Consider the following 27,513-nt stretch of genomic DNA (forward strand, 5'->3'; position numbering starts at 1 on the left):
ATATATATATATAAATAAAATCATATATTAAATACAGATACAAAAGAAATTAGTATGCTGGTATTTTGTTGGTAAACTGAAATATTATTCCAAAGAATATTGTCATTTTGTTTTGAACCGGAGCAAGTTGTTTTAGTGCTCAGTGTCACTTTCTATGTTCCCAACTTTTAAACGTAATTTTGAGGGAATTATAGAAAATTTACAATTCATGAATGGATTGTGTAAAGGTGAAAATGAAGTTAATTTAAATTTGAGAATGATGGAAATATTTTATTCTATACTCGTGAAATTTTTTTACTTCAAAGGTACATAGCTTGACAATCAATACCAGGGATGGGAAAGTCGATCCGTCGATTCTTCGATACCCCGATTTTTTGATACATAATCGATAATCGAGGATCGGCGAAAATCACCGATTATTAAAATTCTGCAGGATGTAGACGTAAAGTGCTGCCTAGCAGCGGTTCATCGCTGTCGTTGCAGTAATTTTAGTCAGTTTTACAACTAAATAAATAACCATAAACGATATAATAAATAATAAATGAAATATAACATAGCTTACCACAGCTCAGTTGCCACAATCCCGTAAGCGGGAACGGAGGTTGGCGATTTCGTACTGTGCATTTAGGGTTATTTATTTATTAACGCAGTGTTATCGTATAAAGAAATTGTAGCCCAACTTTTACTTGCTGAATACACCCACATTGGTAGCCATGTGCACAAAATTTCAAGATTCTACTGAGAAGTGTGCCACGTTTTCTACGTTTCTAGTATATTTATTCACTTGCGTTGTTGCATATTTATTTTCGTCAATGATTTTTTTTGTTAACCAGCATTTGTCTATACATGAACTTTCACAGGTTTGCCAACTTCCGGTACAGATCTTATTCTCAATTACTTAACGATAAAATGCAAGAATAATGTGGCCATAGCCCGTAACATTTTACGAGTTACGTATTTTCCGTAATTTATTTAATAACAGTAAACATTAAATCACCAGTTAATTACGCAACTTAAACATAAAATTTCAATGGACGTTTTTGAAACACGTTTTCATTCCAGTAAGTTACCAGTACGGCAACTGTAGAAATTTTCTTACATGCTTTTGTTTCCAGTGATGCTTCTTTGTTTGAATGTTGGGTAATGTTAGCGCAATACGAATAGTAAAATAACATTTTTATTTACGTGATGTCTAGTGAAGTGTGGAAATACTTTGTCATCGACCGACAAAATTCTGGCTACGCAATATGTCAAATCTGTAAATGTACAATCTCACGTGGCGGTAAATCTAAAACTACAACAAACATGAAAAAACATCTCGAAAACAAGCATGGGAGTTACGTTCATGAGACGAAGAAACAAAGGCTACATTCATCGGAATTGAGCGAGATTGAAGAAAATGAAATAGATGATAGTTCAGCACAAAATTGTTCTTCAGAGACAACCTTGCCATTGTCATCAAATTCAGATGTTAGGCCTACTGCTACTGATTCATCGAGAGGCAGCGGTTCAGTGTCCCCGAGGCATGCTGAGAAAGTTGGCCAAACGAATATTTCATCAAGAACACCAAACCAGTATAGGCTAACTCCTAAAAGTCAATACCAGCCTACATTACACATTACAGAATAGTAATTTCAATTTCTTTATTTCAAGTAATGTAAAGTTTTGTTTTATGTGTTAAATTTAATAGTATTTATTTATTATTTTGAAAAATGCTTTTTTAGTGTATTCAATAAGTATGTTTACTGATTCCATTGTAACTTATACTTCAATCCCGAAAATGAGAATCTATAACTTAACCTAATTGATTGGAATCGATAATCGATAAGAATCGATGATCGCAACAAGACTCGATAATCGGTATCGAATCGAAAATTTTGAAAATTTCCCATCCCTCAATAGTATATAATATATATTACTAGCTGCAATACCCAGCGTTGCCCGGGCTGAACATAGGGTGTAGTTAGTAATTGTCTTCTTAATTTGAATGTCAAGTGTGAAAATTAATTTATATCACTTTCAGATCCCGACAGACGTTGTTCTGCCAGTTTATAGTTATTTACCTGGTCTGTACGTAATTTAGACTTTATAAAGCAATATAGAAAAAAGCTTAAAAAATAAGAGATTACTAATATTGAAAAGAATTCATTACCTAGCTAATGCTCGGCCTGCATTGCAATGCCTCATTCAGTTTTGTTTTGTAATATGTTTGAAGTAGTTCCACATATACAAATCATCTATCCATTTCTCTATATATATTTATCTCTATCTACATCTATATACATCTATGTATCTATCTCTATTTATCTCTTTATATATACATATATACTTCCCACTATCTCTATATCTTCTATATAGCTCTATACATCTATAGGTATATCTCTTTATCTAACCCATTTCATTCTCTATACCTCGCTCTATCTCAACTTATCTCTCTGTCTCTATCTCACTCTATATATATGTATGTGTGTGTGTATATATATATATATATATAAAAAACTCTATCTGTGTCTCTCTTTAATATTTAAATTAATTGTGTCATGCGTGCGCACTTATACAACAAAAACAGACAAAGTGCCGCTATATAAAATAAAATAAACACATTTTTTGACACGATTCATGCTGCAACTGCTGAAAAATAGTTATACCGTCTCAGTAACCTTCACGGGCATGCGCATAACAAAACACCAAAATTTCATCGCAATCGGATGAATGGTATAGGAACGCATACGGCACGAAGAAACGAAAATTGAAGACATGACAAACGCATCAAACGATGGTGCGTTTAAAATTCAAGGCAACTCTATCTATTGACGAAGTTAAGAACAAAACTGTTATTAGAGCCTTTATTTTGCTAGCCGCTGCGAGCTCCACTAAGCGGACTGGTCTCACCAAGGAGAAAAATATTAATCTGCCAGATTTTACTACCTATGTGTATGATCGTGTGTCAGACATAGAGAAATGACACTCACTCACAATTTGTATGTCTATGACCTATGATTTTTTTCTGTTATAAAATGATATCACTTTTTCACTCCCTTAGGGATGGAATTTCAATTTCATATTAATATGGGGTCTGTGTATTATTCCAGGTTATTAGCTAGCTGTAGGCCAAATTTAATTCAAATCCATTTAGTAGTTTTTACGTGAAAGAGTAACAAACATCCATCCATCCATACTTACAAACTTTGCGTTTATAATATTAGTAGGATATATATATGTACACACACGCACACACACACACATATACACTAGAATCCCGCTGATACGACCCCTCACGGTTTCCGGAAAAACGGACTTATAAACGGAATGGTCGCAATAGAGAATTCGGGCCAATTTTTACCCCCCCCCCCCCCCCCCCCCCCCCCCAACATCATCACACACACACACAAATATATCCAAATACATAAAATACTCGCGCTAAATGAATTTGCATCACGCGAGTTTGGCTATGCTAGCCAGCTGGTTGTTATTTTCGTTCAAAACATGGTGAAGGAACTTGTGTGGATCAGGTAGAAAACATTCGGCTATAAACGAAAGATATAAGAACAATGCTATCCTGAAATGCTGTGACATGTTTTTGGAGTAGATAATCACAGCGACAGACCGACAGGATGCGCTCCCGCCCTTGCCGTCAGCGATGTTTATTTTGACAGCTCAAGCAATTATCTTTTCCACATCCCTTTGCAGCGTTAAAAAAAGAAGAAAAAAACACGTTTGAATGCAGATGGGAAAATAACTATGCAGTAAAATAAATATATTTACGGCCCTCCTAAATTTTTCTATTCAATAAAATTTGAGGTATTAGTGATTTTTCAGCAGAAAATGCTGTGTGACTAATAAACAAATTGTATCATAGTAACTTAAACTTATAAAGTATTTATTAACGGCGAAGGACAGTCGTATAAGCCCATAAAAATATTTTACCGAGAATGGACTATACAACCTGGCTTTTGCCGCACGCGGTGTGGGAGGGGAGGAGGATGCTGACAGTTTCTCACGCAGAAGGTTGAAATAAGGGAGGGAATGTGTTGAAATGTTATTTGGTAAAGAGGAGGAGGGGAGGGAGGGTAAGATAATATGACAGCTGAGACGGCCGAGCTCGGCTAGACACTGCCGCGTGGACAGTCTAGAGACGTGGTATCTATTTTTAGCCTTCTTTTGTATGCCTGCCTGCTTACAGTACAGCTCCCGCCAAGATAAATGTGAATACATAGCGCCCAACAAAGTGTAACAGACTTGTTTTTCAGCCGATTTTACTCAAATTTTCGACTTTCTCTGCTTAATTTTTTCACGGTTTCTCAAAAAACGGTCGTATAAACGGAATGGATGCATCAGAGGGGGGTCGTATCGGCGGGATTCTACTGTATACATACACACATACTGATTTATATATTGATTATAGCACAATATTTACAACACATGAATTTTACGGAGTCAATAAAGTCACAAATATCTTAGCCAGGCAAGATCGAAGAGCAAACAAAATAATGAGACTCGTAATCTACTATGGTATCCTTTAGGGTGTAAACTGAGATGGTAGCACATAAAGAATTTAATTCCGTGACTTTACTGAAGAAAATTTCTTTATCGAAATTGAATCTGAATGTTCTGAATTTTTTTTAATATACGTATGTACTATACAGTTACCAAATATTAGCCTGGTGCGTCGCGAGACAGGAACTTCGTACCTGGGGTGGTGGCAGTGGAATCGGTGCCAGAGGGCATGGGGCTGTTCTGCTGGCTCATCAGCTTCTGCCGCACCTCACGGATCTTCAGCTGCAGGCTCGACTTGTTGGGGAAGATGTCCTTGTGCTCCTCCTGCGAGGCAAGCAGTCCGCGCTACACGCACACACGACACGCCGGGGGGACCTGCGGCCTCGGGCAAGCAAACACATGCCCGCAGGTCGAGCTACAGCAAACCAGGTTTCAGGATCGGTGAGAAAACTACACGTGACTGCAAAATAGAAACTTATCAGTGAATGTAACAGAACCATTAAAATATTCCAGTAGTAAATAATGGTGGAAGGCTCACGCCTCAATGACAAACTCTGGTCCCTAAATTAAACCACACACTCGGCCCGATAGAATTAAATTCCAAGACTACAAAGTTCTACCATGCTATGTAAAAAGCCTACCAGGTTAGGTTCGCGTTTCTTTAAGACAATACGACGGCACCTCATGAAAACATTAAAACCACAAAAGTACGCGTATGCCACGTAGTACATCGATACTGTCTCCGTTATTATTTAAAAACCATTACAAATACTCAATGTCGTTCCGGCCATAACACTTTTACAGGGAGGCTTTGGCACATGTTAAAAAAATATTAAAAAAAACTCCATTGCTCAGTATCCAATCTGTAAAATAAGTATTTCTAACAGTCAGGATGAATCTGACGGCATGTAATTTAAAAGTACGATTTATTCCTCCTATTAACTTTCTCTCGTTAATAGAGCTTCTGCGTGATTCGGTGCTAGTCAACCGAAGTATCAGCGATTTCATGAGAATCATTTCACCATCTGTAAAGTTGTCCGTACGATACATGGAAAATAAGTTAACTCTAGTGGGTTGACGTGTACCAACTGTCGTGTTCCGAAACCCGTTGCTCCGTAAGTCAACATGTTACCGACTCATTGATCATATTAGAGATGCGTTACATGAGCATAAAAATAAACAGGAGCTGCTTGACGATGATGCCACACAATAAAAAGAAAGACAGCTATGCCTCATAGATTGGCAGGCGGTGGTGGGCAGTTACCTGGAAGGCGGAGGTGGACTGGGTGTTGGGGAAGATGCCCCCGACCTGGTGGAACAGCTCCAGCACCAGCTGCCGCCGCTGCTCCAGGACGCGGCGGTGCCCCTTCTCCCCCTCCTTGCCGCCGGGCGTCTTGGGCGTGCGAGGGGAGCTGGCCTCCGTGCCGTCGCCCGTGCCCGCCGCCCCGCCTGGGACACACCCACGCGCGCTCGTTCACCTTCCACGTGGTTGCGCACAGGGGCGCAAAAACAGGGGGGGGAAGGGTATTTTGCCCCCCCCCCCCCTGAAACCTTGAAATGGGGGCAAACGGGGGTCAAAGAAAGTGCTGTGTAATCAATTTTTTAGATAATAAAACTGCTTAAATAGCACCATTTTCCACCTTGAAATACAAATTTTCCCCGGGGGGAGGACCACCCCCGGACCCCCCCGCTTCAATAGGGGGGGATCGATGATTCTTTATAAAAAAAAGGTATATTGCGCCCCCCTCCCCCCCCTTCCCCTTTGGAAATTTAGTTGTTGCGCCCCTGGTCGTGCAAATATTAGATCAGTGGCGTAGCTATTAGGCCTATGCAAAGCTTCGACTAAGCGATTCAATCAGAGCTCTTTTTTAATATCTGAATTTACTTCGCCAGAAAATTTGCTATTGGTTTTATTCTATGCTTCGGTTGTGACGCAAAGCTTCACATCTGCTGTGGAAGTTTTACATTTGGTGCACAGCTTTAAAACATTCGAAGACTAAAATTCGCTCAAGAAAATATTTAGTTGTTTTTTTGTGTTAAATTATTTGCTTGAATAAAGTTTTGTACTTAAAAAAAATTAAAAGGTGCTTAGTATTAATATAATGGATGGTTATTTTTGATTTCTTTATTGCATGTTATTCATAGGGCCTATATTTAACTCAAGCTTCACATAGGGTCCAACTGTTCCCTCTCATGGTAAGAATTAAATCTTTCAGTCGAAAGAACATGAACTGACATCATCAGTGTCAGCTCGTGCTCTGAAATAGAAAGTACAAACAAATCCACTGAGCAGGAGAATGCAGCAGCCACTCACTTCGGAATGCATCAATGTTGAAGTCCGGACCGAAGAAGGTGTTCCCCACTAGTTTGGCGGACTTGGGCGTGGCCGAGACGAGGGACTCCGTGTCATCGTCCGGGCCTACAAGCAGAGCGGCAGGAAAAAAGGGGTCACCGAATGTGTAACTGCTTAGTTTAAGTATTATTTGGTAAAACAATGTAGTACTTCGAAACCTTGGCTTCACAAAGAAGCTATCACTCTCTCGACTTAATATTGCAGATGTCCAGCAGTAACACATTTAGTGTGTGCAAAACATCTATCACTTTTCATTTACCTTGTACTATCAACTTATTACATACAGTTCGCATGATTTTTTTTTATTTTAAGTTTCTCATAACAAAAACTAAAACATTACAAAAAAACTCACTTTATTACTAAAACAATAAAAAAATGAACACTTAGTTTTAAACATACGTGACCATTATTTAGGAACTTAAACTCATTACATGAAATTAAAAAAAAAATTTAGGAACTTAAAAATCACTATATGAAATTTTAAAAAAAAATGTTTAAGTGCAAGTATCTCGAATATATTTTAGAGAAGCTTACCAATTTTCAAAAAGCATGTAATGAAAAATCAGCTTCTAAGTATCAGCTCTCGTATGTTAAATATCCACAACTGTAGGCACGACACTTATGCAGAAGTGTGGAGTGAAGGTAAAGAAATGTACAAACACAATCGAGGCAGAGCGAAGACACACAAGGACAGCTGGTTACCAGGTCTGGACTGCTGCTGCTGCTGCTGCTGCTGCAGCAGTTGCTGCTGCTGTTGCTGCTGCTGCTTCTTGCGGTAGTTCTGGACGAAGTTGACGTGCGGGCTGGACGGCACGGAGATGGCGCTGGGCGACTGGCACTCCTGCGGGTTGAACTCCGGCAACGACGAGAACTTCCTCTCGAAGTTCACAGTCTCCAGGACCCTGGACACACACGTCCCTCTCAGACCTCGTCCGTCACAAACACATTGCCGTCACCGCTACACACACCCAAGTCAAAAACCAAACAACATTACAGACATGCCCCTGAATATAAAAAAAAACAATCACGGCGAAACTTCTCATCGACACCGAGGTCTTAGGAAACAAAAAGAGACAATGAGCTGAAAATGCAGCATTAAGGGAATTTGTGGAAATGGAAGTTATCACGAGAAAAACCTAATGCCTCGTATTTTTCTTCAGTTTCCTGCTTGTGAAAAGTCAAGATCAACTTGGCGAGGGAAAGTGATCCAACCACTCAAAAACCTATGCACCCCATTTGAGCCACAAGACAGAAACCTGTTGTATCACTGACAAGTAGAACCCGTAGTTTAAATTTTATCAGCAGAAAAATAATTGAAATTTTGTTAGACCCAGTGAAAGTAGTTTCTGAAACAGCACAATGCTGGACGTTGCAGTCTACGCACGCTCCAGCCACGCCACAGCGCGAAGATGGCGTGTGGCGTCACTACTCACTTGTCCATGCCGTCCTCTACGTTCTTCTTGAAGAAGCTCTTCTTGGTGGAGGGCGAGGACGGGACCTGGGGCAGCGTGGGCCCCTCGTCAGGGCGGGGTGCCGGGGCATCTGCTCCAGAGCTCGCCTGGCTAACCACCACGCCCTCGGGGGACTGGCCCCCCATCACTGCAATACACACACACACTTGCTCAACTGCCTCACTTCACAGTTCTCATCATCGTTACATCAAGTTCCAAACGAACACATCAAACACACCATTTCTTTAACATTATGGGGTTATAATACTGAAGATTAGTAATCAATGTAAAGTTGTTCTTTAACTTTACAAGAGACTAGAAGAATCAATTAAAAAATAGTTGGATGGAAAAAAGAAGACATTTTTGCTGTATAATAAGAGATGGTGACAAATACAATTTACACATCATGTTTGCAGCATTTATATTTTATCATTAAGCGTAACACAGCATTAATTTAAATTATCTCTGAAAAAATATTAAAGATAAGAAAATAAAATTCTAGTAACATTTGTAAGATTTTTTTCATACTTTCTACTCAGAAAAATTCTACAACATTAATTTGAAAGGAGAGAACTGGACATTAAAAAAAATAGAGAAAAAAGTAAATAGGACGATAAGACAATTTTACACATTTTCCTATACACCTCCAGAAAACATCAGACATGGCTGAATGTTAAAAAATTTGGTAATGTACTAACTTGATTAAAATATATATATAAATTGGTAACGTGCTCAAAGTATTATTATTGTTATATACAATGTACAATGTAATATCTATACTAATACAAAAACTATTGGCTGAGAAGGGGGGGGAGAGGGGGGGGGAAATTGGAAATGCCTATTCACATTATCAAGAACTTGAAAATATAGTTTTATTTTCATAATTTCATTTTCCTTGTCTGCCTGTCGTCATGCTCCTGCAAACAGAAACGGCACACGGCCGGGCGGAGGAGGATGTGCGCACCCATGGACTGTCGCCTCTGGAGGGGGGCGCGACCCAGCTGCGCGGGCGTGGGCGCCAGCACGAAGGCCTTGCCCTCCCCCGCCGACTGGTCCGCCTGCGCCGGCGACTCGATGACGGAGTAGCCCTCCGACCGAGGCGGCTGAGCCTCCGCCCCCTGCGGCAGACAACACACCTCACGTCGTGCACGTCACCAGCTCCGGAGAGTCCACACACCTACGTAACGGCACCGTGAATGCCCAGTCCGAATAATACATGTTACACTTATAAATGTTTCACACTAGTCATTACATTAAAACACTGAACTTCTAGCGTATTTAAGTACAAAAAATTGTTTGAGCAACCAAAATTAAAGACATTAAATTAATTTCTGAGATGGTAGGACCCCACCTTCGCAACTTGAATAAGTATTTATATCGTATGTTTTTAATAAGACAATATTTTTTTTAATTGTGGTAGACAAAACGGGTTATACAAATTCAAGTTCACGATCCCCTGGTTTAATAAATTTATTTATTTTTTCTGCAAGACTGTATTTTATTTTATTTTTTTCGAGTTTATAGCCCTTACTTTCTTGGCCTTCAACCAACACACTAATGGTACATTCAAGTATTTTGAATCAGAAAGGCTGTCCGGGGTTGCATTCAAAACGTATGAAAGTATAAATAGTGGACACCACAGCTGTTGGGTCGACAGGACCACCCATAGTACTACGTCTGCTCCATTTCTACATTGGGTCGATGCGGGGCACCCTCACCTGGTCTCTGTAGGAAGGCTGCACCACGTGGAGCTTGTCGTTGTCACGCTGCTCCAACTGCTGCATCGCCTCCCGCTTGTCACCGGCGGTCACGTCAAACTGCACCCCTGCCGGCCCACGCACAACCCACCCTATCAGCCACCCCCACACACACACTACGCAACTTGCGAACTCACGCCGCGTCCATAGAAAAGTCTCAAATTACTTAGACTTTTAGAGTGGCATTAAACCAATTTTAAATTATCATCTGAGTTTCCTAAAGCTTCAAATGCCCTTAGGATTCTTATTAGTGTTCAGAGTTTCCTAGCTAAAACCAAAAACACTTTTTTTTTACAGCAAAATTAAATCTTTTAGACAAATTAACATTTCAATTGTTTTAGATTTGAAAAGATGCACTTTTCCTTTATTAAAAAAAAAGTACTTTATAATTTTTAAAGTCACACTTAAAGAAAACTGGCAACAATCATTCTTAGGCTTTCACACAATCCAAAGACCAACGCTACAATAATAATCAACTTAGGACAAAACAGCTTTACACTAAACTAAATCAACAGACTATCGTAGTTTTCCACAGACCAGCATTGCCCACCGCACAAGGAAGGGTCTCTTGTGACCTTGCCGGTGTTACCAGGCAGGTAACCGGGGGCGACCCTCACCCGTGTAAAAATGGTTTTCGTGACCGTGAGGGGCACAGCCGCCCTCCAGCTGCACGCTCCCGTACGCTCCATTCCGGGCCACCGACTCCACGCCGTTGTGGAACGTGCTGCAACACACGCAAGCAACCACTCGGCACCTCAGCTTCACAACACCACAGTCGAACTCACCACCTTGTGAGCACAGAGAACACTCGTCGTGCCTGCTCTTCGTCTCTTACCTTGAACAGAAGACTATCATTTTTTTAGTAACAAATTCAAAATATTGTAAATGCAATTTTTTTCACAAATATCTGGCTCATAACAGCATGCTTTTTAATACGAATCGGATTGGCTAATTTACAAGACGGCTGGCATAATGAAACAGAATGGGCTGGATGCGGAAAAACAAGGCAATGGTACAGGATGATACAATATAAATATTACGAATATTAAAACTAGGTTATTAATGGAAAGTATTGTGCACGAGAAGAAAAAAATTTTTTTATAGAAAAAGCTAAAATCACAATGGGCATTAGGGAGTGAAGTGTAGTCAACTGGAGAAGAGCGAAATGAAGAGTCAGATTGATTGCCAACTGCGCAGAGGAGATACAGTGATGGAGGGCTGGAGGGGCTCTCAAATGGATGGGTGTAAAGACTCGTTAACGGAAGTGTGAAGGTAAAATTGCTGATGAAAGAGACTACTGCAAAGGTGGCAGGTGGCAGGTACCTGGGGCGGGTGGTGAGGGGGGTGGACTGGCTGGTGGTGACAGCGTAGTGCTTGCTGACGATGACCGATGGCGGAGGGTCGGGCGGTTTAGGCTGCACGAGCGTCGCCTGGTGCAGCGACATACTCCTGCTGCCCCCGTCTGGCACAAACACGAAACATTTCCATCACACAGGAGAAACACACCCAAGTGCTTGTACAGCAAGGACTCTACCATGGCACTCCCGAACAAAATATATTAATACTTGTTATCACAACATTTCAAAACCCTAGCACTCATATGTTTATAAGATAGCAGCGAATGATTACCTAAATAAAGCCGAAAACTATAAATACATACATTTGAAACTTCATAAACCACTTGTTTCAACGTGATAATATTTAAAGTCATGCTACACAAGTGTCTCCAAACATAGGCTGCACCGAGAATCTGAAATATAGAACTATGTATCTGATACAGCTAAACCTTACCCAGTTAAAATACAGCAAACTTCCTGCACAACAAAATTAATAAATTTACAAAAAAAAAATTTGTTGCTACATATTATATTAAATCCTGGCGCTGCTGCCATAGGATATAGGTACTATACCATTGTCTGCCCCAGCGAGATATGAAGCAACTATCCTACCTAGACGCTAGGTGACTCATTTGTGATTAGATTAGTCATTAGTGTAAACTGGAAAGCTAGTAATTTGTTTTGAAAAAATAAAACAGAATTTATTAGTGTGAAGAGAAATTCTGTGAGGGTCAACACAGAAATAATATTATAGAACTAAAACAGAACCGAAAACCAAGATGATAGTAACGGAAAAAAAAATTATTTTAGGTAGATGTTAAATTTGGATTAAATACTCAAAATTAATGATTAAAAATAAAAATCCTGCCCTCCCAGCCTTGATGTACTCCAGAGCGCACCTAGGAGGGGCACGTGGAAGCCGGCAGGCGGCAGGAAGATGTTGGGCAGCCGTCCGCCGGGCAGCGTGATGTACTGCACGGTGTCCGCCGGCTGGGACGAGCGCTCGCGGTCCACCTCCAGGTTTATGCAGCCGTTGCCGGCCTTGAGCAGCAGCTCGGGCCCCAGGAAGGCGACGGTGAGGGGCTGGGACGCCGCCTGGGGCTGCGGCTGCAGGATGAGGGTGGCGCGCTTGCCCGGCGGCGGCGGCGGCGGCTGGCCGGGCCTCGGGCGGTGCCGCCCGTTCTCCGGGCCCGTCACGATGTTCAGCACGCTCGCCGTGTACTGCCTCTCCTGGGGCGCGCACGTCACCACGCTGCCCGTCCACGCCGCCCCCCGGTCCGGCGAGCCGACCTTCCTCATCTGTCACCGACACCCACGCCTCACTCTCACTGCCACAACCACACCAACAGCGAGACACCATTACAGCAGGAGCGTACCGGAAAACTACCATTTGGTAATCAATGCTCAGTACTTTACACATGATACCTGTTCAGACAAGTGTAATTTTGTGTTAGTAACATTGATTAGACCTCAACGTAATCACAATCAGTGCTTCTGAGAAGTCTCTGAATACTTTCAAGTTTGTTATTTCCCGCGCTGCTGTGTAGTGGCGACCATTATCCAGCATCCTCTGCCAATAGTTGGCAGCCCTGGACTTCCAGCCGGAAGAAGTCAGTCATATTTTTCATCATGGCGGTGAGTATTGCTGTGGTGTAGCCTCACCGTTTTAAATTGTTGTAATATAATGGCATCTATAATCGTTATCGTACACAGTCCACTCATTTATCGCACTATAACAGTACCACTGTACTTCCACAAGTGAAACTTCGTTAATACAAACTGTGCTCATACAAAACACACTTTCTTAAGAATATTTTACATCAGACTAACACCAGTTTACCTGTTCTACACATGAGTATCTTAACACAATGAGTAAGGAAAAGTAATAATAATGATTGCTAGTAAAGTAAAATAAAGTAATAGATATTAAAATGGCAGTATTATCAATGAAACAAAACCTCATTATTACAGAATACCACTTACTCGTATGGTCCACACAGTTCGCAGTAAGTTTCACAAAAGTAACTTAACCAGATTTACTGTATCAAACTCTCAGAACTCCCTAATTTAATTTTTATTTTCTTATTCATTCACTTACCATCTAACCCACTTCATTGTAACTCACTTCGCTTAACATGTTCCGGGACCAAATTCGAATTTCAAGGGGGTGTGGAGCAATCAAGTAAGGTGTCGATCGTGTCTAACACGTTGGCCCAGTTCATTTTTCCTTCAGGCCCTGTTATTTTCTGTACGTTTGCCATGTCGCGTCAAAACTCAAAAGATATGACATCAAAAAACAATTTATATGTGTTACCCTCTAAGTATGGAAACCAGATATCGTGATGTAATACACAAAAGAAACTCTGATCAATGTAGCACCCGACTAGCTAATCATTAATCAGTTAATTATTATGTTTATTTGAGAAGGATAACCAGCTATTAAAGTCACGTTATCTGTAACAGAGGATGCAACGCCACCTACCTGCAGTACTTGCGCCTGGTGGTGTTCCGCGGCACTCTTCACCACCTTGGGCGACACTGGCATGGTCTTGAAGGCCCCGCCCGTGGGCTGGAAGCCCGCCACCCCCATGGGGTTCACCGGCGAGTGGTAGGGGTAGGACAGCACCCCTACCGAGCCCGGCTTGTCTCCGGGCCCCGGGGGCGCCTTGCCCGCCCCGTCCAGCCCGCTCGACCCCAACCTGCGCCACGCACACACACACAACTGTCGGTAACAATCGCCGCGCCGTTGCAACCTTGGGATCCCACCTTTCACTGTGCACTCATACATTCTGGACATTATGGAATCAACCTGAAGATCTACCACGAACAGACCATTTGACTACTACACATGTGAGCAAATAGAAGAAGTACAAAATAAATACTTAAGGGCAGTTCCAATACCCAAAACTGGTATCGGACATCAGCCAATATTCAGAGCTCCGTTGATACCAAGGTATCAATCAGCACAGGTATCATAAAAAATATGTTCACAATATGTTTAAAATTTTTGATTTTTTAAATACTTGCAATGTTTGTTGCATAATTTTAATAATATACATTTATAAAATTATTTCATTAAATTTTTTAAAGGAAAATCTTAAATAATATCAATCTGGGTACTGGTTAACTACAAATAGAAAAATAATATGTTTACATAATAAAAAAGTAATGCACAAGTTTCAATAATTTTGCTTTGAATTTAGTTTCATATAAAAAAAATACATTATCAAACAAAATTTAAAAAGTTATAAGTATTTACATAATTTTTTCATATAATGTGGCCAGTAATTTAAAAAGCTGATTGTACTATCCGGTATGGGATTAACTGTGGTGGTATTGGGATTTCGTATCGGAAAAGGCGATTTTGGAACGGCCCTAATAAATATCTTCATATGTGTAAAAATTGAATTGTGAGAACCGAGAACCAATTTTAAGAACTAGAAAAGAACCAAGAATTGAGGGGAAAAAAATAGAAACGACATATCACTACTTCCTTCCGTCAGACGAACACTATTGAAAGAGCAGAGCAGAAACGTCTCTTCTACGACGAACGCTCGTAGATGACAAAGAAAGGGGCAGAAGGGAGCGTCACCTGGTGTGGCTGGGCTTGATGGGCTTGGGGCGGCAGGTGACCTCGCCCGAGCTCGTCTTGATGCCCGACACGGGGCTGAAGCGCTGCTGGGGGAACGCCTTGTTCTCCATGATGGGCTCCGCGTCACTCTGGCTCTCCGAGTCGGAGTCCGTCACCTTCTCCTTGCACTTCAGGTCGATGTCTGCCGCCGGCTCCTCGCAGATCACCTGAACAACACGACACACCACTCACCACTACGCAGCTGACAACACAAGCACACAAGAGACAGGATCACATGCGGCCAAACATCATCAGCAACCACTAGCCACATAGCATGCTCGTTTACATTTGTCTTTGAATTATGTACTCAACTGTCAAATCACAAATGACAACTTTAACTTTATTTTTATTCAAAAATCATTTTTTTACTGAATAAATTTATTGATTAAAAACTTAATCAAATATTTAATATATATATATATAATTCATGTATTTACAAGTACAGTAGAATCCCGCCGATGCGACCCCCCTCTGATGCGTCCATTCCGTTTATACGACCGTTTTTTGAGAAACCGTGAAAAATTTGAGCAGAGAAAGTCGAAAATTTGAGAAAAATCGGCTGAAAAACAAGTCTGTTACACTTTGTTGGACGCTAAGTGTTCACATTTATTTTGGCGAGCACTGCACTGCAAGCAGGCAGGCATACAAAAGATGGTTAAAAATAGATACCACCCCTCTAACTGTCCAAGCTAGCCAATACCGGTAATCTGCGCGCATCACCTGATAACATCTACGCGCGCGTCTATTGCCGTCCCGGTCCCGTGCCTTTGTCTTGCGACTGGTTAGTGTGATGTGACGTCGCCAGGTGTTTGGTTCTCGGCTATTTTTCTATAACATCGCTGACTTCGCACATGGGCAGCTGAACAAAAAAAATTGCGTGGACTTGCATACCCCGAACAATGGGTTCCGATAAATACTCGCGCTAAGTGAACTCGCGTCACGCGAGTTCGGCTATGCTAGCCGGCTGGTGGTTATTTTCGTTCAAAACGTGGCGAAGGAACTTGTGTGGATCAGGTAGAAAACATTCGGCTATAAACGAAAGATATAAGAACAATGCTATCTTGGAATGCTGTGACATGTTTTTGGAGTAGATAATCACAGCGACAGACCGACAGGATGCGCTCCCGAACTTGCCGTCGGCGATGTTTATTTTGACAGCTCAAGCAATTATCTTTACCACGGCCCTTCACAGCGTAAAAAAGTGAAAAAAAAACACGTTGGAATGCAGACGGAAAAGTAACTATGCAGTAAAATAAATATATTTACGGCACTGCTAAATTTTTCTATTCAATAAAATTTGAGGTATTAGTGATTTTTCTGCAGAAACTGCTGTGTGACTAATAAACAAATTGTACCATAAAAACTTATAAAGTATTTATTAACGGCGAAGGACAGTCGTATAAGCCCATAAAAATATTTATTTTACCGAGAATGGACTATACAACCTGGCTTTTGCCGCACGCGGTGTGGGAGGGGAGAATGATGCTGACAGTTTCTCACGCAGAAGGTAAGCTACCACAGTGGCTTTTCGTGCGAGCGGGTAAGATAACATGACAGCTGAGACAGCTTTTCTTGCGATAGTGGACGCGCCGAGCTTGGCTAGACACTGCCCGAGCGGCATTCACACGATGTATCCGACAATGCGGTGACACCCCGAATTCTCTATTGCTACCATTCCGTTTATAAGTCCGTTTTTTCGGAAACCGTGAGGGGTCGCATCAGCGGGATTCTACTGTACCTATTTCTTATTATTTTTCATTATATTCCAGTAAATCATTATTATCAAGTGATTTCAGAAGCAGGATAATAATTCAATTTTTTAAGGACATATTAGAATCACTTTTTTTGTCTAAAAAGTGCACAACTATGGGGCAGAGTGTTGGAACCTAGGCTAGAACGAGGTGTGGCACAAACTACATTGTGATGCTGCAATCACAATAACACAACGGTGCAATGTGACTGCAAAATTTTGTATTATTGTGAACATAGGTTTTTTTTAAAATGTTGGTTTGAAATAATATTTTGTTCAATTCATAAACTGGAAAAAAAAAAAAACATTGTGCGTAAACACATTTCACAGATAAATTTAGTAAAGATTAAAAATACAAGAATTATAATAGAATTATACACGCACCAGTTTAACCATCTTTTGAAATTTTAATTACGACAGACATTTTAGTAACGCAGCACCCGCGACGCAAATGAAACTGAAAATATTCTAACAGATAATTCTTACGTTTCCGACATTTTTGTCGCGTTGACATCATAGATTTGTTTAACGTGATTGGTTATTATTATTAATCTTTGCACAGCCACTGCCGCGATGTCGTGATTGCAGCGCGAGAGGTGGAGAGACGACAGTTGCAGCAGAAGGGCACTCACCATCTGGTCGTCATCGGAGAACTCCTCCTCGGGCGGCCGTTCCTCTGCCTCCCCCTTCCCCTCGTCCGCAGGCGGGCGGTCCTCCTGTTTGACGGCCAGCAAGTCCGCCTCCTGCTGCAACAGCCATAACCCCCCTCACACCTCCACAATGCCGAATGACCCCTCCCACCGTCTGATCCTCCGCAAGGAAGCCAGAATGTGTGGTGCAGTGGTCAGCATCCCTAGGTTATATGTACGCAAGTATACTTCTCTCACTATTAACTCTAGATTGTGGCACACACAGTGATTATTACCTTTAAAAACAAAATATTAACAAATGGAATCAAACTTTAAAAAAAAACATTACTATGCCATCCAAACTGCATACTGTGTTGATAAATAAAAGTTTCAAAAGAAAAATATTGCAAAAAAATTTTAGTGAGTAAATAAGAAAACATCTCTCAACTGTAGTTTCATGGGTAAAAATGTTTTCTGTATACTAATTCCGTGATTTAACCAACAGACATGTGTGAACACTTTGTATTACATATAATTTACAATCAGTAGCCTTTCATCATACAGGATGTACCGTATATACTCGTGTATAGCGTGCCCTTTTTTCCCCTCAAGTAAAGAAAAAAATAAGGATGCGCGCTATACACGGAAAAAAAAAGTTTGGGGGGGGGGAGGCGGGGAGGAGTGGAAGTCGTTAACTGCCGGGTGACGGGTGACGTTTCTGGCCAGCCCCCACACATACGCACAAGCAACAAGGCCTCTCTTTCACACACAAACACGCACACGCACACGCGCGCGCAAGCTCGCACATCATGGTCTCTTGTTTATTTTTAGACCTCCCCCCTTTACAGAAAGCCAGCTCAGAAGCTAGTAAAAAGAGAGAGAGAGAGAGAAAGAGAGAATGTTGTCACCAGTTCCCCCCCCCACCCCCCAGCCAACTTCTTCGCTTCCTCCATTCCTCACCGGTGAGTCATATAGTTCTCCGCGCCAGCTTAGCAACGTAGCGCGGCACGCCTCCCTCCCTTCCTCCCTCCCGCCCGCCCACGTACCAGTTGTGGCGATATAGCGCTTCATTATCTTCCGTTTAGACAGCAGAGTTTATGTATTTTCCTGACGCATCACCACACATCAATTTAAATAATCAGGTACCACAAAATTTTAGTAAAATTTTTTATGGGAAAAAAAAAAATTTCAATTTTTTTTTCTTTGGAATTAGTTGCAAAAATCGTGGTGCGCGCTATACACGAGGGCGCGCTATACACGAGTAAATACGGTATGTTCTGTGCTATTGTAGCTACCTAGTAGGACATGAAGAACCTGTGCTATCTAGGGGCTATGTTACTTATTTGTGGTGGAATTCAAGTAAACTGGGGCACTTTGAAGTCATATTGAACAAAAAAAAACATACAACGTCTAAGAGGACATGATGTATCTTTGGTGTGACTGGAAACTGTGTGGTGATTAACCGAGTATTGAGAACAGATATTTATGAACCACAACCGAACCAAAAACTGGGGAAAAAGAAGAACCAACACATCACTAGTGTAAAAGTAATACTTTTTATTTATTTTCTTTCCACGTCTCATCAACAAGTGGTGGAAACTGGGGAAGAAGTTTGCCATGACCGAAGTTAGAAACCCGAAATAAAAGATAAACAAACCAGAACTAGGTGACTCAGAGCACATGAAGGTCAGGAGCGGGTGGGGCCCCAAGGAAGCACATACCTCCACGTCGGGGGCGGAGCCTGCGGGCTGCGGGGGCTGGGGGTCAGCACCGGGGTCTGGCCGGGCCAGCTCCGACTCGTCCACGGAGCCCAGCTTCCCACGCCCCTCCTTGCACGAGCTGGTCGATGACTTGCGGCGGTCCTTGCTGCACCACTTCCAGTCGGGGTGCTCCTTGAAGTGTGCCTCCTTTATCTGCAGCACACATCCACGGCTTACTGCCAGTCACATAGCAGCGTGTTGGTGCATAGCACTTCTGCACTTTACCACACTGTCTCCGTACATTACCAAGGCCAGGAATAAGGATGAAATGTCACGAGATGAAAGGTAAGGGTATGAAAGAGAAGAAGGGGAAGTTTAAAAGGGAGTAAAAAGGGGCAAAGAGGACACAGAGAAGAATGTGAAAGGAAGGAATGTAAAAGGTAAAGGTGTAGAAGGAAAGGGTGTAAAAGAGAAGGGTGTAAAAGGAAAGTTGTTTAGTTGTAGGGAGTGAAAGTATTGCAATTGAAAGGCAATGGTGTGAAAAGGAAAGGAAGGGAAGGGAAGGAAAGGAAAGGGAGTGAAAGTGAAGGAACGAAAAGAAAAAAACATAATATGAAGTGCAAGTAAAAAGAACGAGGCAAGGTATGATGGCTTTGTGGTCAGACATCCTCTCCACTTACCAATGAAATTCAAAGCAGATCTAAACTAAATCAAAGATACCTATATTTACGACTTACTGCTGTAAGCTGGTGGATTTTCTCAGTATGCTCTGCTTTGCTGTAAAGCTACAGTTCTGCTGCTCAAAACCACACTGGCCCGAAATTGCAGGTTTTCCTCGTATTGCGCAGCTAGACTTACCTAAACCCTGCTGAGTTACCTAACCTCACATGTAGATACACTGTCCTGCAATGTGCAAACCTGAAACTTCTTGTTATTGTGGTATTGACAAAACAATTTTTTTTTTTTAAATTCCCAAATTTAGCCTTATTATTATTTTCATTTCAAACCAATTTTAAATATGACGTGGAGCTGGGTGCACCAGAATATTTTGCGACAAAACGGGCATCTACCCCGTCAGTGGCCGCTGCTGCTACAACGGGTATTCAACAAACAAATCATTAATTTTAATAACATATTTTAATAAAATGACAGTCAGGGACATGTTCCACTGCCTGGGGCTCGGTCCTGAGCGAGGGGCACGCACCTCGGAAGCAAGCTCGTGGTACTTCTGCTTCTCCTCGGTGCCGAGGGCGTACCACCACTCGCCCAGAATCTTGGACACGGTGCGGTTGTCCTGGTTGGGGTGGCGCTGGTGGACGATGGGACGATGCCGCTTGCTGAAGATCATGAAGGCGTTCATCGGACGCCGGATGCGTTCACGCTCTTTCACCTGCGAACGCACCCCGAGCTCCGCAATCGCAACACCACATGACAAGTCACTGCTACACCTGAAGATCAGAGGAAGCACTTTTACATGGCGTGGTTGTGCACCACAAAGCTCGAGGGGACAGGACCTCTAGAATTATTTCAGTATTACAAATTGGAAAAACTTTGGGTTCCTACATTAATGACAATTGAAGGGCAAGTGACGGAACTGTAGACTTTGAAAAAAAAAAACAGTGACCTACCAATATTACAATTTTTTTAAGAGAAAATGAATATCCGTGGTTAGCTACTTTCTTATCTATTTATGTACAAATTTTGTAGGCAAATTTATATTAGTAGTTAACATTTCAAACTAACTTAAACAAAAGGTTCGGTTCAGAAGACTGAAAGCAGATAATGTAAGCTGTTGAATCAAAGAAATGTAAGCTGAAAGTAAAATTAAGTATTCATTATCATGAAACTTAAGGTGTCAAGCAAATTTATAATTTTGAAAACTAGAATTAACAGTACATAAAACATTTTCTCTAAAACTAAAACAGGTACGTACCAGGATTTTACAATATAAATACCCGTACAATCTTTGGCCCGTAGTAACCATTTAACATGAGAACAAAAGTTTTTCACTATATTGAAAATAATATTATATCCTGGAACAAACTTTGGTTATCACTACGTCATACACGTAGTGAACTGCGGAGACAGTCTCAATCAATGTATAGACTAACACACAATCTTCTAACTGCTGAATTTTGAGTACGCTGATCTCGGTCAATACACTGACGCCTCTTGAATGACTATGCAGCCTGACAAAACGTATCTGGTTTGAAATGTTGACACAAACTTCTGGTACCGATGAGAAGTCTCTAGTCGAAGTTCATATAAAATAGGTTCTTCTTAAAGCAAACAGACCTTTCCGATAAACAACTGACCAGCAGGTCTGAACCCTCATTACATCAGCTCTCAAAACTGACATGCAGGATTATCACAACCTTGCTATAAGAGGGGACTTTACTAGGGGTCTGCGAGTTTACATATAACAAAGAATTTAGGTTAATGAAAATGCCTTATTTATACGTATACATATAATCAGTTTGATCAAACAACATTTCCACAACATAAAAAAATTTACTGGTTTAAACAAATGCATTGCCAGGTTTATTTTTTTTTTCTTGCATTTTACACTACTCTATTAGGGTTTCACATAAACAATTTTTTTTTTTTCGTTTCGCTTTACTGTATTAGGCATCTGTTTCTCCTGAACTTCTGTGAAATGTGTAAAATAAAAGTTTTTTTTTTATGCTTTGTTTACACTTAATATACATTAATATGAATAGCTGAGTAACCTCTCGGGTCATTAAATTATAGGTGAATTTAACTGATATAGTGCTGCAATCAGGGGTGCAACAACAGGGGAGGGGGGGGGGGGGGCAAGAATATTTTGCCCCCCTCAAACATTGAAGTGGGGGCAAACGGGGACAAAGAAAGTGCTGTGTAATCAATTTTTAGATAATAAAACTGTTTAAATAGCACCATTTTCCACTTTGAAATACAAATTTTCCCGGGGAAGGACCCCCCGGACCCCCTGCTTCAATAGGGGGGGATCGATGATTCTTTATAAAAAGGTATGTTGCCCCTTTGGAAATTTAGTTGTTGCGCCCCTGGCTGCAATCACTTGTCTCACGCATTTGCTGCCAGCACAACATACTTTCATCATTTCGATTATTTGCATGAAGTAAAGCAGAGTTGTGGGCCGATTGCATAAGAGGAAAACTCAAGTATTGGTGAAACGACCTGAAACAGGACTGGCACGCGGCAGGAGAGAGGCTACCTTGACCGGGCTCTGGGGCTCCTTGCAGGCCTGCAGCGCGCCAAGCGACTGCGTGCGCCGCTTGCCCGCCGCCTCGGCCGCGGCAGCCGCCTCGGCAGCGCTCGGCTCCGGCTCGAACACGTCGTCATCGTCCTCGTCCCCGGGCACGTCCGCCGGCAGCCCGTCCAGCTCGTCGCTGGTGCGGGCCTCCGGGGGCGGAGACCCCCCGCTCCCACCCCCGCCCGCGAACAAGGGCACCAGCGACTCCCAGGGGTACACCGCCGGCTGCGTCGAGTTGGCCGCGGCCGCACGCACACCTGCCACAAAACCATCACGACAGCTACTTACTCACACCGACCTCGTGAGATATAATTCCGGCATTTTACATCGACGTTCCTTTAATACTGACTATTTACCTATTTGTTTGTATAGCTATTAAAATTACATTATTATGTTATAACTACGCCTGCAAGAACATTCTAATTTTCAAATACGAATAATAAACTATATAAATGCATACTTTTATTTTACAATGATAAATAATAATAATGGTATTTATATATTTATACAAAAACATAAAAATAAAACTAATCATTACTGACAAAAAAAAATTCACACAAAAAAAAATTGCAAAAACCTAAGCCATAATTCCATTGTTCGTACTCTCTCTCGAGCAATCAAAAATTAAGATTTTAAGGACCCCTTTACTTCATCGCGTTCATCACTACCAAGAGATAGAGAACCATTTGTATCATCACAAATGTACCACTAGAAAATAACAATGTTAGATGGTTAATGGACAAAAATATTTTAGTTGGTTGGTTCAGCTCTTACAGATATTGTCCAGAATTATATTTGGAATACATCTAACCCAAGCAGTAAATGTGAATTTTTTACTCCGACCATTTACTAAGATCACTAATTACTTTTACTTTAAAAGTTAAAACTAAGACAATAAAACACACCTTTTTAGTTGAAAGGAGATAGTTACACTATGAAAAACCAATTCAAATATTTTTTTTATACATAAAATCTAATCACGTGGGCCAAAATTTGCCAATTGCGCTGGGCACGCACAAGGTGCTGTTTGCTGCCACGTCGGAAACAAAAAGAACATTAAAACACCAACATTCATCCATTAGTTGCAAGCTATAATTCTTTATTAAGGAGTTTTATAGGATTCTTGGTGAAATGTGATGACGTTTAAGGGCCGTAAATAAATGCAAGACAAGTTAACTGTTTTTTTTAAGGATATTAAGGAGGCCTATGAACCATTTATTAACAGGGAACAACATTGCAGATTTTTTTTGTTTCTCTGAAGCCAACCTTTTTGGATCGTCTTACATTCGTCGAAACAACATGTTCAGCCACCGTACACGCGTGGCGAGGCAGGGACGCCGCTCACCTGGGTTGGGGGCATCCACCTCCTCCTCCAGCGGCGGGGGGTCGAGGCTGCTACCCGGCAGAGGCAGCACGGGCACCAGCTGGGTGGGGGTGGGATGCACGATGACGGGGCGGAACAGCGGCTGCTCCTGGGGAGGGGGCGCTCGCACCACGCTGCACTGCTGCTGGGAGGGGGCCGGGCCCGGGGACGGGACGAGCTCCGCCTCGCTCTTGATCACCACGTACTTGTCGCGCTGCTGCTGCTGCTGCTGCTGCTGCTGAGCGGGCGGGAGCACGCAGTACAGCGTCCCCCCCGCCGAGCTGGTCACGGCCAGGGGCTTCTCATCGCGCTCCTGGGGTGCGGGCCCCGTCAGCGCCTGCTGCAGGATGATGCTCTGCTGCGGCGGGGGACCGGGCCCCGCGTGGCTGTGGTCTGCAACCGCACGCCACCCTTCAGACACTCCACGGCAGTCCACACCTCACCTCATCATCTGACCTCAATTTACGTGAAACCCTGTCACAACTTTCATAACGGGATCAAAAAAATTTCTGCTTCACGCGCATTAGAATTATTTAAATTTTAATGAAAAAGCATGTTCAATGATCCCGTTAAAAAAAAAAATTTTTTTTCAAACTGGAGAATGTTACAAAACAAAAATGTCCAAAAACCAAAGCTGTTGCGTGCCCACAAGCAAGTTAAGTCGCCTCGTCAAAAGCACCTCGGTGCTTGCCGGTGCCTGGAGACTGCCAGCCATACGCACATCAGCTGCCGTCAGAGAAGGAATGAGACCCAGGCCTCTCCAAGGTGCACACACAGCATAAAATGGAGTTCAACCCCCTCTTACACTTGTTCTCACCCTACAACCCCCCCCCCCTTGCAAATCCAGGGGAAGGGAACTCCATAATAGAGAGGCAAGAGCCTGGGAAGTCAGTCTTAAAATCAAAATAAAATTGCATCTAGCAGTATAGCCTGGTCCAGTACACTCATGTGAAGGACACAAATTGGAAACAGGTTGACGACACAACACGCTCAATAAACCAACCTTTGATTTGGAGGTAATTTGTACCTGGAAATCTGAAATTGTTGCTTCACAGAGTCTTGCTAGTTCAACAAGAAAGGTTGTTACAGATTGTGCTTTTAGCTGTAGACAGTACTGTTGATTGGATAGAGAGCACAGACATGACCGCTGTGTTAGTAGCGTGGAGAAAGGTTGCATGGATCCATAAACTGTTCCAAAACGTTACGCAGTATCCTAGATCCCATATACAGTCAAACCTCGCTCGTACGGCCCCCGGTTCGTACGTACACCTCGGTCGTACGTAGAGATTTCAGAAACCGTGAAAAACAAGGCCAAAAATTTAAAAAAAAAAGTTAAAAAATATAAAGTGTAAGAAATACGTTAAGGTTTATTTAAATACAGTCGTAACCTGCAGCGTTTATAACAAATATGGGCAACATACACAGTAAAAAATAAAAAGCCGCAAATTGATGGAATTTACCGTCAATAGCGCGCCGTACGCGGAGAAAGGTCATTGTATTCGGTCAGCTGTTGTTATGGCGCGGCGAAGCCGGCTGGCTCTCTTTGTTCCCTGAGCTGCGCATGCGCAGTATAACACTCTACGCTCCGCCCAGACTCGTGATGTTCCATCAGCAGCCAGCCAATAGACGCGAGCTTAGCGGAAAAAAATATAAGCTCCACCTCCCGTGTACCAGTTTTGTCCAGTTCTAATACCAGTTTATTGGTATACGCACCAGTTTTCTCGCTGCCGTGACATGTTCAAGTTTACGTTCATCTTGATGTCTTGATACCAATGATTAATTATTTACAATCCCCAGAAATAAATGGTTAGATAAAAAATATGCATCATCTGTGTAATACTTCTTAAATTATAAAATACGTATAAAACAGTTATAAGACACCGCTCATTTTATTTTGTGAAGATTATATCTCATACGTACCAGTATTTCGGCTAAGTTATGAAATAAATACAGTATCAGACCTTACAAGCAGCCACGTAATATTCCCGTTACGTTCATACATTCATGAGTTTACGTTTTCCCTCGTGCATTTTAGATCGTCTCGTGCTATAATTACTCGGACTTATTGCTACTCTTAACTGACTACGATTTGGATTTTGGTTGGATTACTTTGAATTTCTTTTTCTTGACTTGGCAACGAATTTCATCTGGATTTAGATTTTTTGTTTCATTACATGGATTTATTTTGCTTCGGTTTTTGGAAGACCTTCGCTACTTTTTGGACACGCATTTCATACATCATGAGCGGAAGCAAGAGAAAAGCTATTACGCTTATGGAAAAATACGAAATAAAATAAACTTTTCTATAAAATATATATATTTTGCGATTTAAAATGCTCATTGCAGCCTATAAACGTTACGTTTTTCATGATGTTTTTAGGCCTACTAGCTAATCTTATCTACATTTATAAAGAACCCACTGTATTTTTTTTATTTGAGCAAATATGTTATGCGTTAATTCCAGCATAATAAACATACGTACATGTAAAAAATTTACTTGTTTGCCAAAGGCACGCACATGTACGTGCCGTGTATAGACACGGCAACGGCAATTCATTTCCCCTGGCAGCGGGAGGGGGGGGGGGGGGGGGTAAAGTAGCCTTAAATTGACGTAATTTGGCCTCACTGGTTCCTACGTACAACTTAGTCGTATGGACAAATTTTGGAGAACCGTGAGTGTACGTAGAATCGAGGTTTGACTGTAGTACTAATTTGCATAAATCCAACCATTCCATTATGTCTGCAACCTTGTGTTTTAAAGGTCTAATTTTCATGCTTTTATTAACAAAATTACCAAAACTTTAATATGAAATTATGCAGCAGTCAACACAAGCTTGTCTACCCCAGTGAAGGAAACCTGTGACCTGGAGAACGGAATAATAGTTTCTGCTGTTGCCAGGAACAAAGCTCATGGCAAGCGGCAAGAGTGCAAGAATGTGCCTCCTCTAATACTACACGTGGAGGTAAAAGACGTGAGCTACATCCCCACCACTCTCAGCCCCCCCTCCTATATGCATAATGTTCTCCCTTCCAGTGCTTCCAAAATGACGCCTACTAAAGGCGTCACATGCAAGCAATATTTGAGAAAGTGTTTGGCAGTACCCATCTCACGTCCAACCCAAGTATCCCGAGCCTCACAGTTCGCAGGGAAACAAGAGAAACCAGACGCGTGGGGCCAGTAGCCGGCAGCGCGAGAGCAGGTGGGCGGGGCTAGCTCACCGAAGTGCGGGGCCGAGGTGACGACGGACTGGAAGACGTGGTTGTGGCCGTGGTTGTCGGTGGACCAGACGACGTGGTGGGGCCCGTCCCGGGGGGCGGGGTTGGGGGAGATTCGGATGACACTGGTGGCCATGGCGGCGGAGTGGGAGCCCGGGAAGGCGGCGGGCGGGGGCGCCTGCCCAGGCCGCAGGGACTCGGGACTGCAAAACACAGGTCGGTCGAACTACACGAGCACCTCCGTATGCAAGCTGCTTGCTCACGGTCACGCAATCATCAAGTAGCATTCATTTGCAAATAAAGAACTTTTAACAGGTTGTACACACACATATGTAACAAAATTTACCTAACTTTCCCAGACTAATCATCAAATTCCCTTACCAATTCTTTTAAATAAATTCCCTATTTTAACAATTTTCTGAAAGAAACAAAAGAAAATCTAGCCACCACCCCATGACATCCCAATAGGTTTTCAAGATACTGGCCACAGTCCCTTTTTTATACTTCTTTTAATCCAAAGTTTCCAGAAATCACTCCAAAAAATGGCCGGATGATTCCTTGCGAGAGTTTACGGCC

At 42.1% G+C, this 27,513-nt stretch overlaps 1 protein-coding gene across 4 annotated transcripts in view; it reads right to left on the minus strand.

The window, feature by feature from the left end:
- Positions 1-27,513, minus strand: part of LOC134537490 (putative transcription factor capicua) — a 49,293-nt gene that overhangs the window by 6,033 nt on the left and 15,747 nt on the right. For 3 of the 4 annotated variants that reach the window (XM_063377982.1, XM_063377984.1, XM_063377981.1), the window contains 18 exons: positions 26,941-27,140; positions 23,704-24,114; positions 22,320-22,615; positions 20,310-20,495; positions 19,127-19,318; positions 17,409-17,522; positions 14,988-15,193; positions 13,878-14,094; positions 12,295-12,694; positions 11,382-11,520; positions 10,676-10,782; positions 10,020-10,126; positions 9,266-9,419; positions 8,284-8,449; positions 7,553-7,752; positions 6,812-6,916; positions 5,762-5,946; positions 4,692-4,821 (listed from right to left, as the gene is read on the minus strand). In XM_063377982.1, the coding sequence (XP_063234052.1) occupies positions 4,692-4,821; positions 5,762-5,946; positions 6,812-6,916; positions 7,553-7,752; positions 8,284-8,449; positions 9,266-9,419; positions 10,020-10,126; positions 10,676-10,782; positions 11,382-11,520; positions 12,295-12,694; positions 13,878-14,094; positions 14,988-15,193; positions 17,409-17,522; positions 19,127-19,318; positions 20,310-20,495; positions 22,320-22,615; positions 23,704-24,114; positions 26,941-27,140 (3,515 nt within the window). The remainder of the gene's footprint in view (positions 1-4,691; positions 4,822-5,761; positions 5,947-6,811; positions 6,917-7,552; positions 7,753-8,283; positions 8,450-9,265; positions 9,420-10,019; positions 10,127-10,675; positions 10,783-11,381; positions 11,521-12,294; positions 12,695-13,877; positions 14,095-14,987; positions 15,194-17,408; positions 17,523-19,126; positions 19,319-20,309; positions 20,496-22,319; positions 22,616-23,703; positions 24,115-26,940; positions 27,141-27,513) is intronic. The other variant, XM_063377983.1, reaches the window with a different exon arrangement.

This window comes from Bacillus rossius, chromosome 12 (assembly GCF_032445375.1).
Source record: "Bacillus rossius redtenbacheri isolate Brsri chromosome 12, Brsri_v3, whole genome shotgun sequence".
In the NCBI taxonomy this organism is placed as follows: Eukaryota; Metazoa; Arthropoda; class Insecta; order Phasmatodea; family Bacillidae; genus Bacillus; species Bacillus rossius.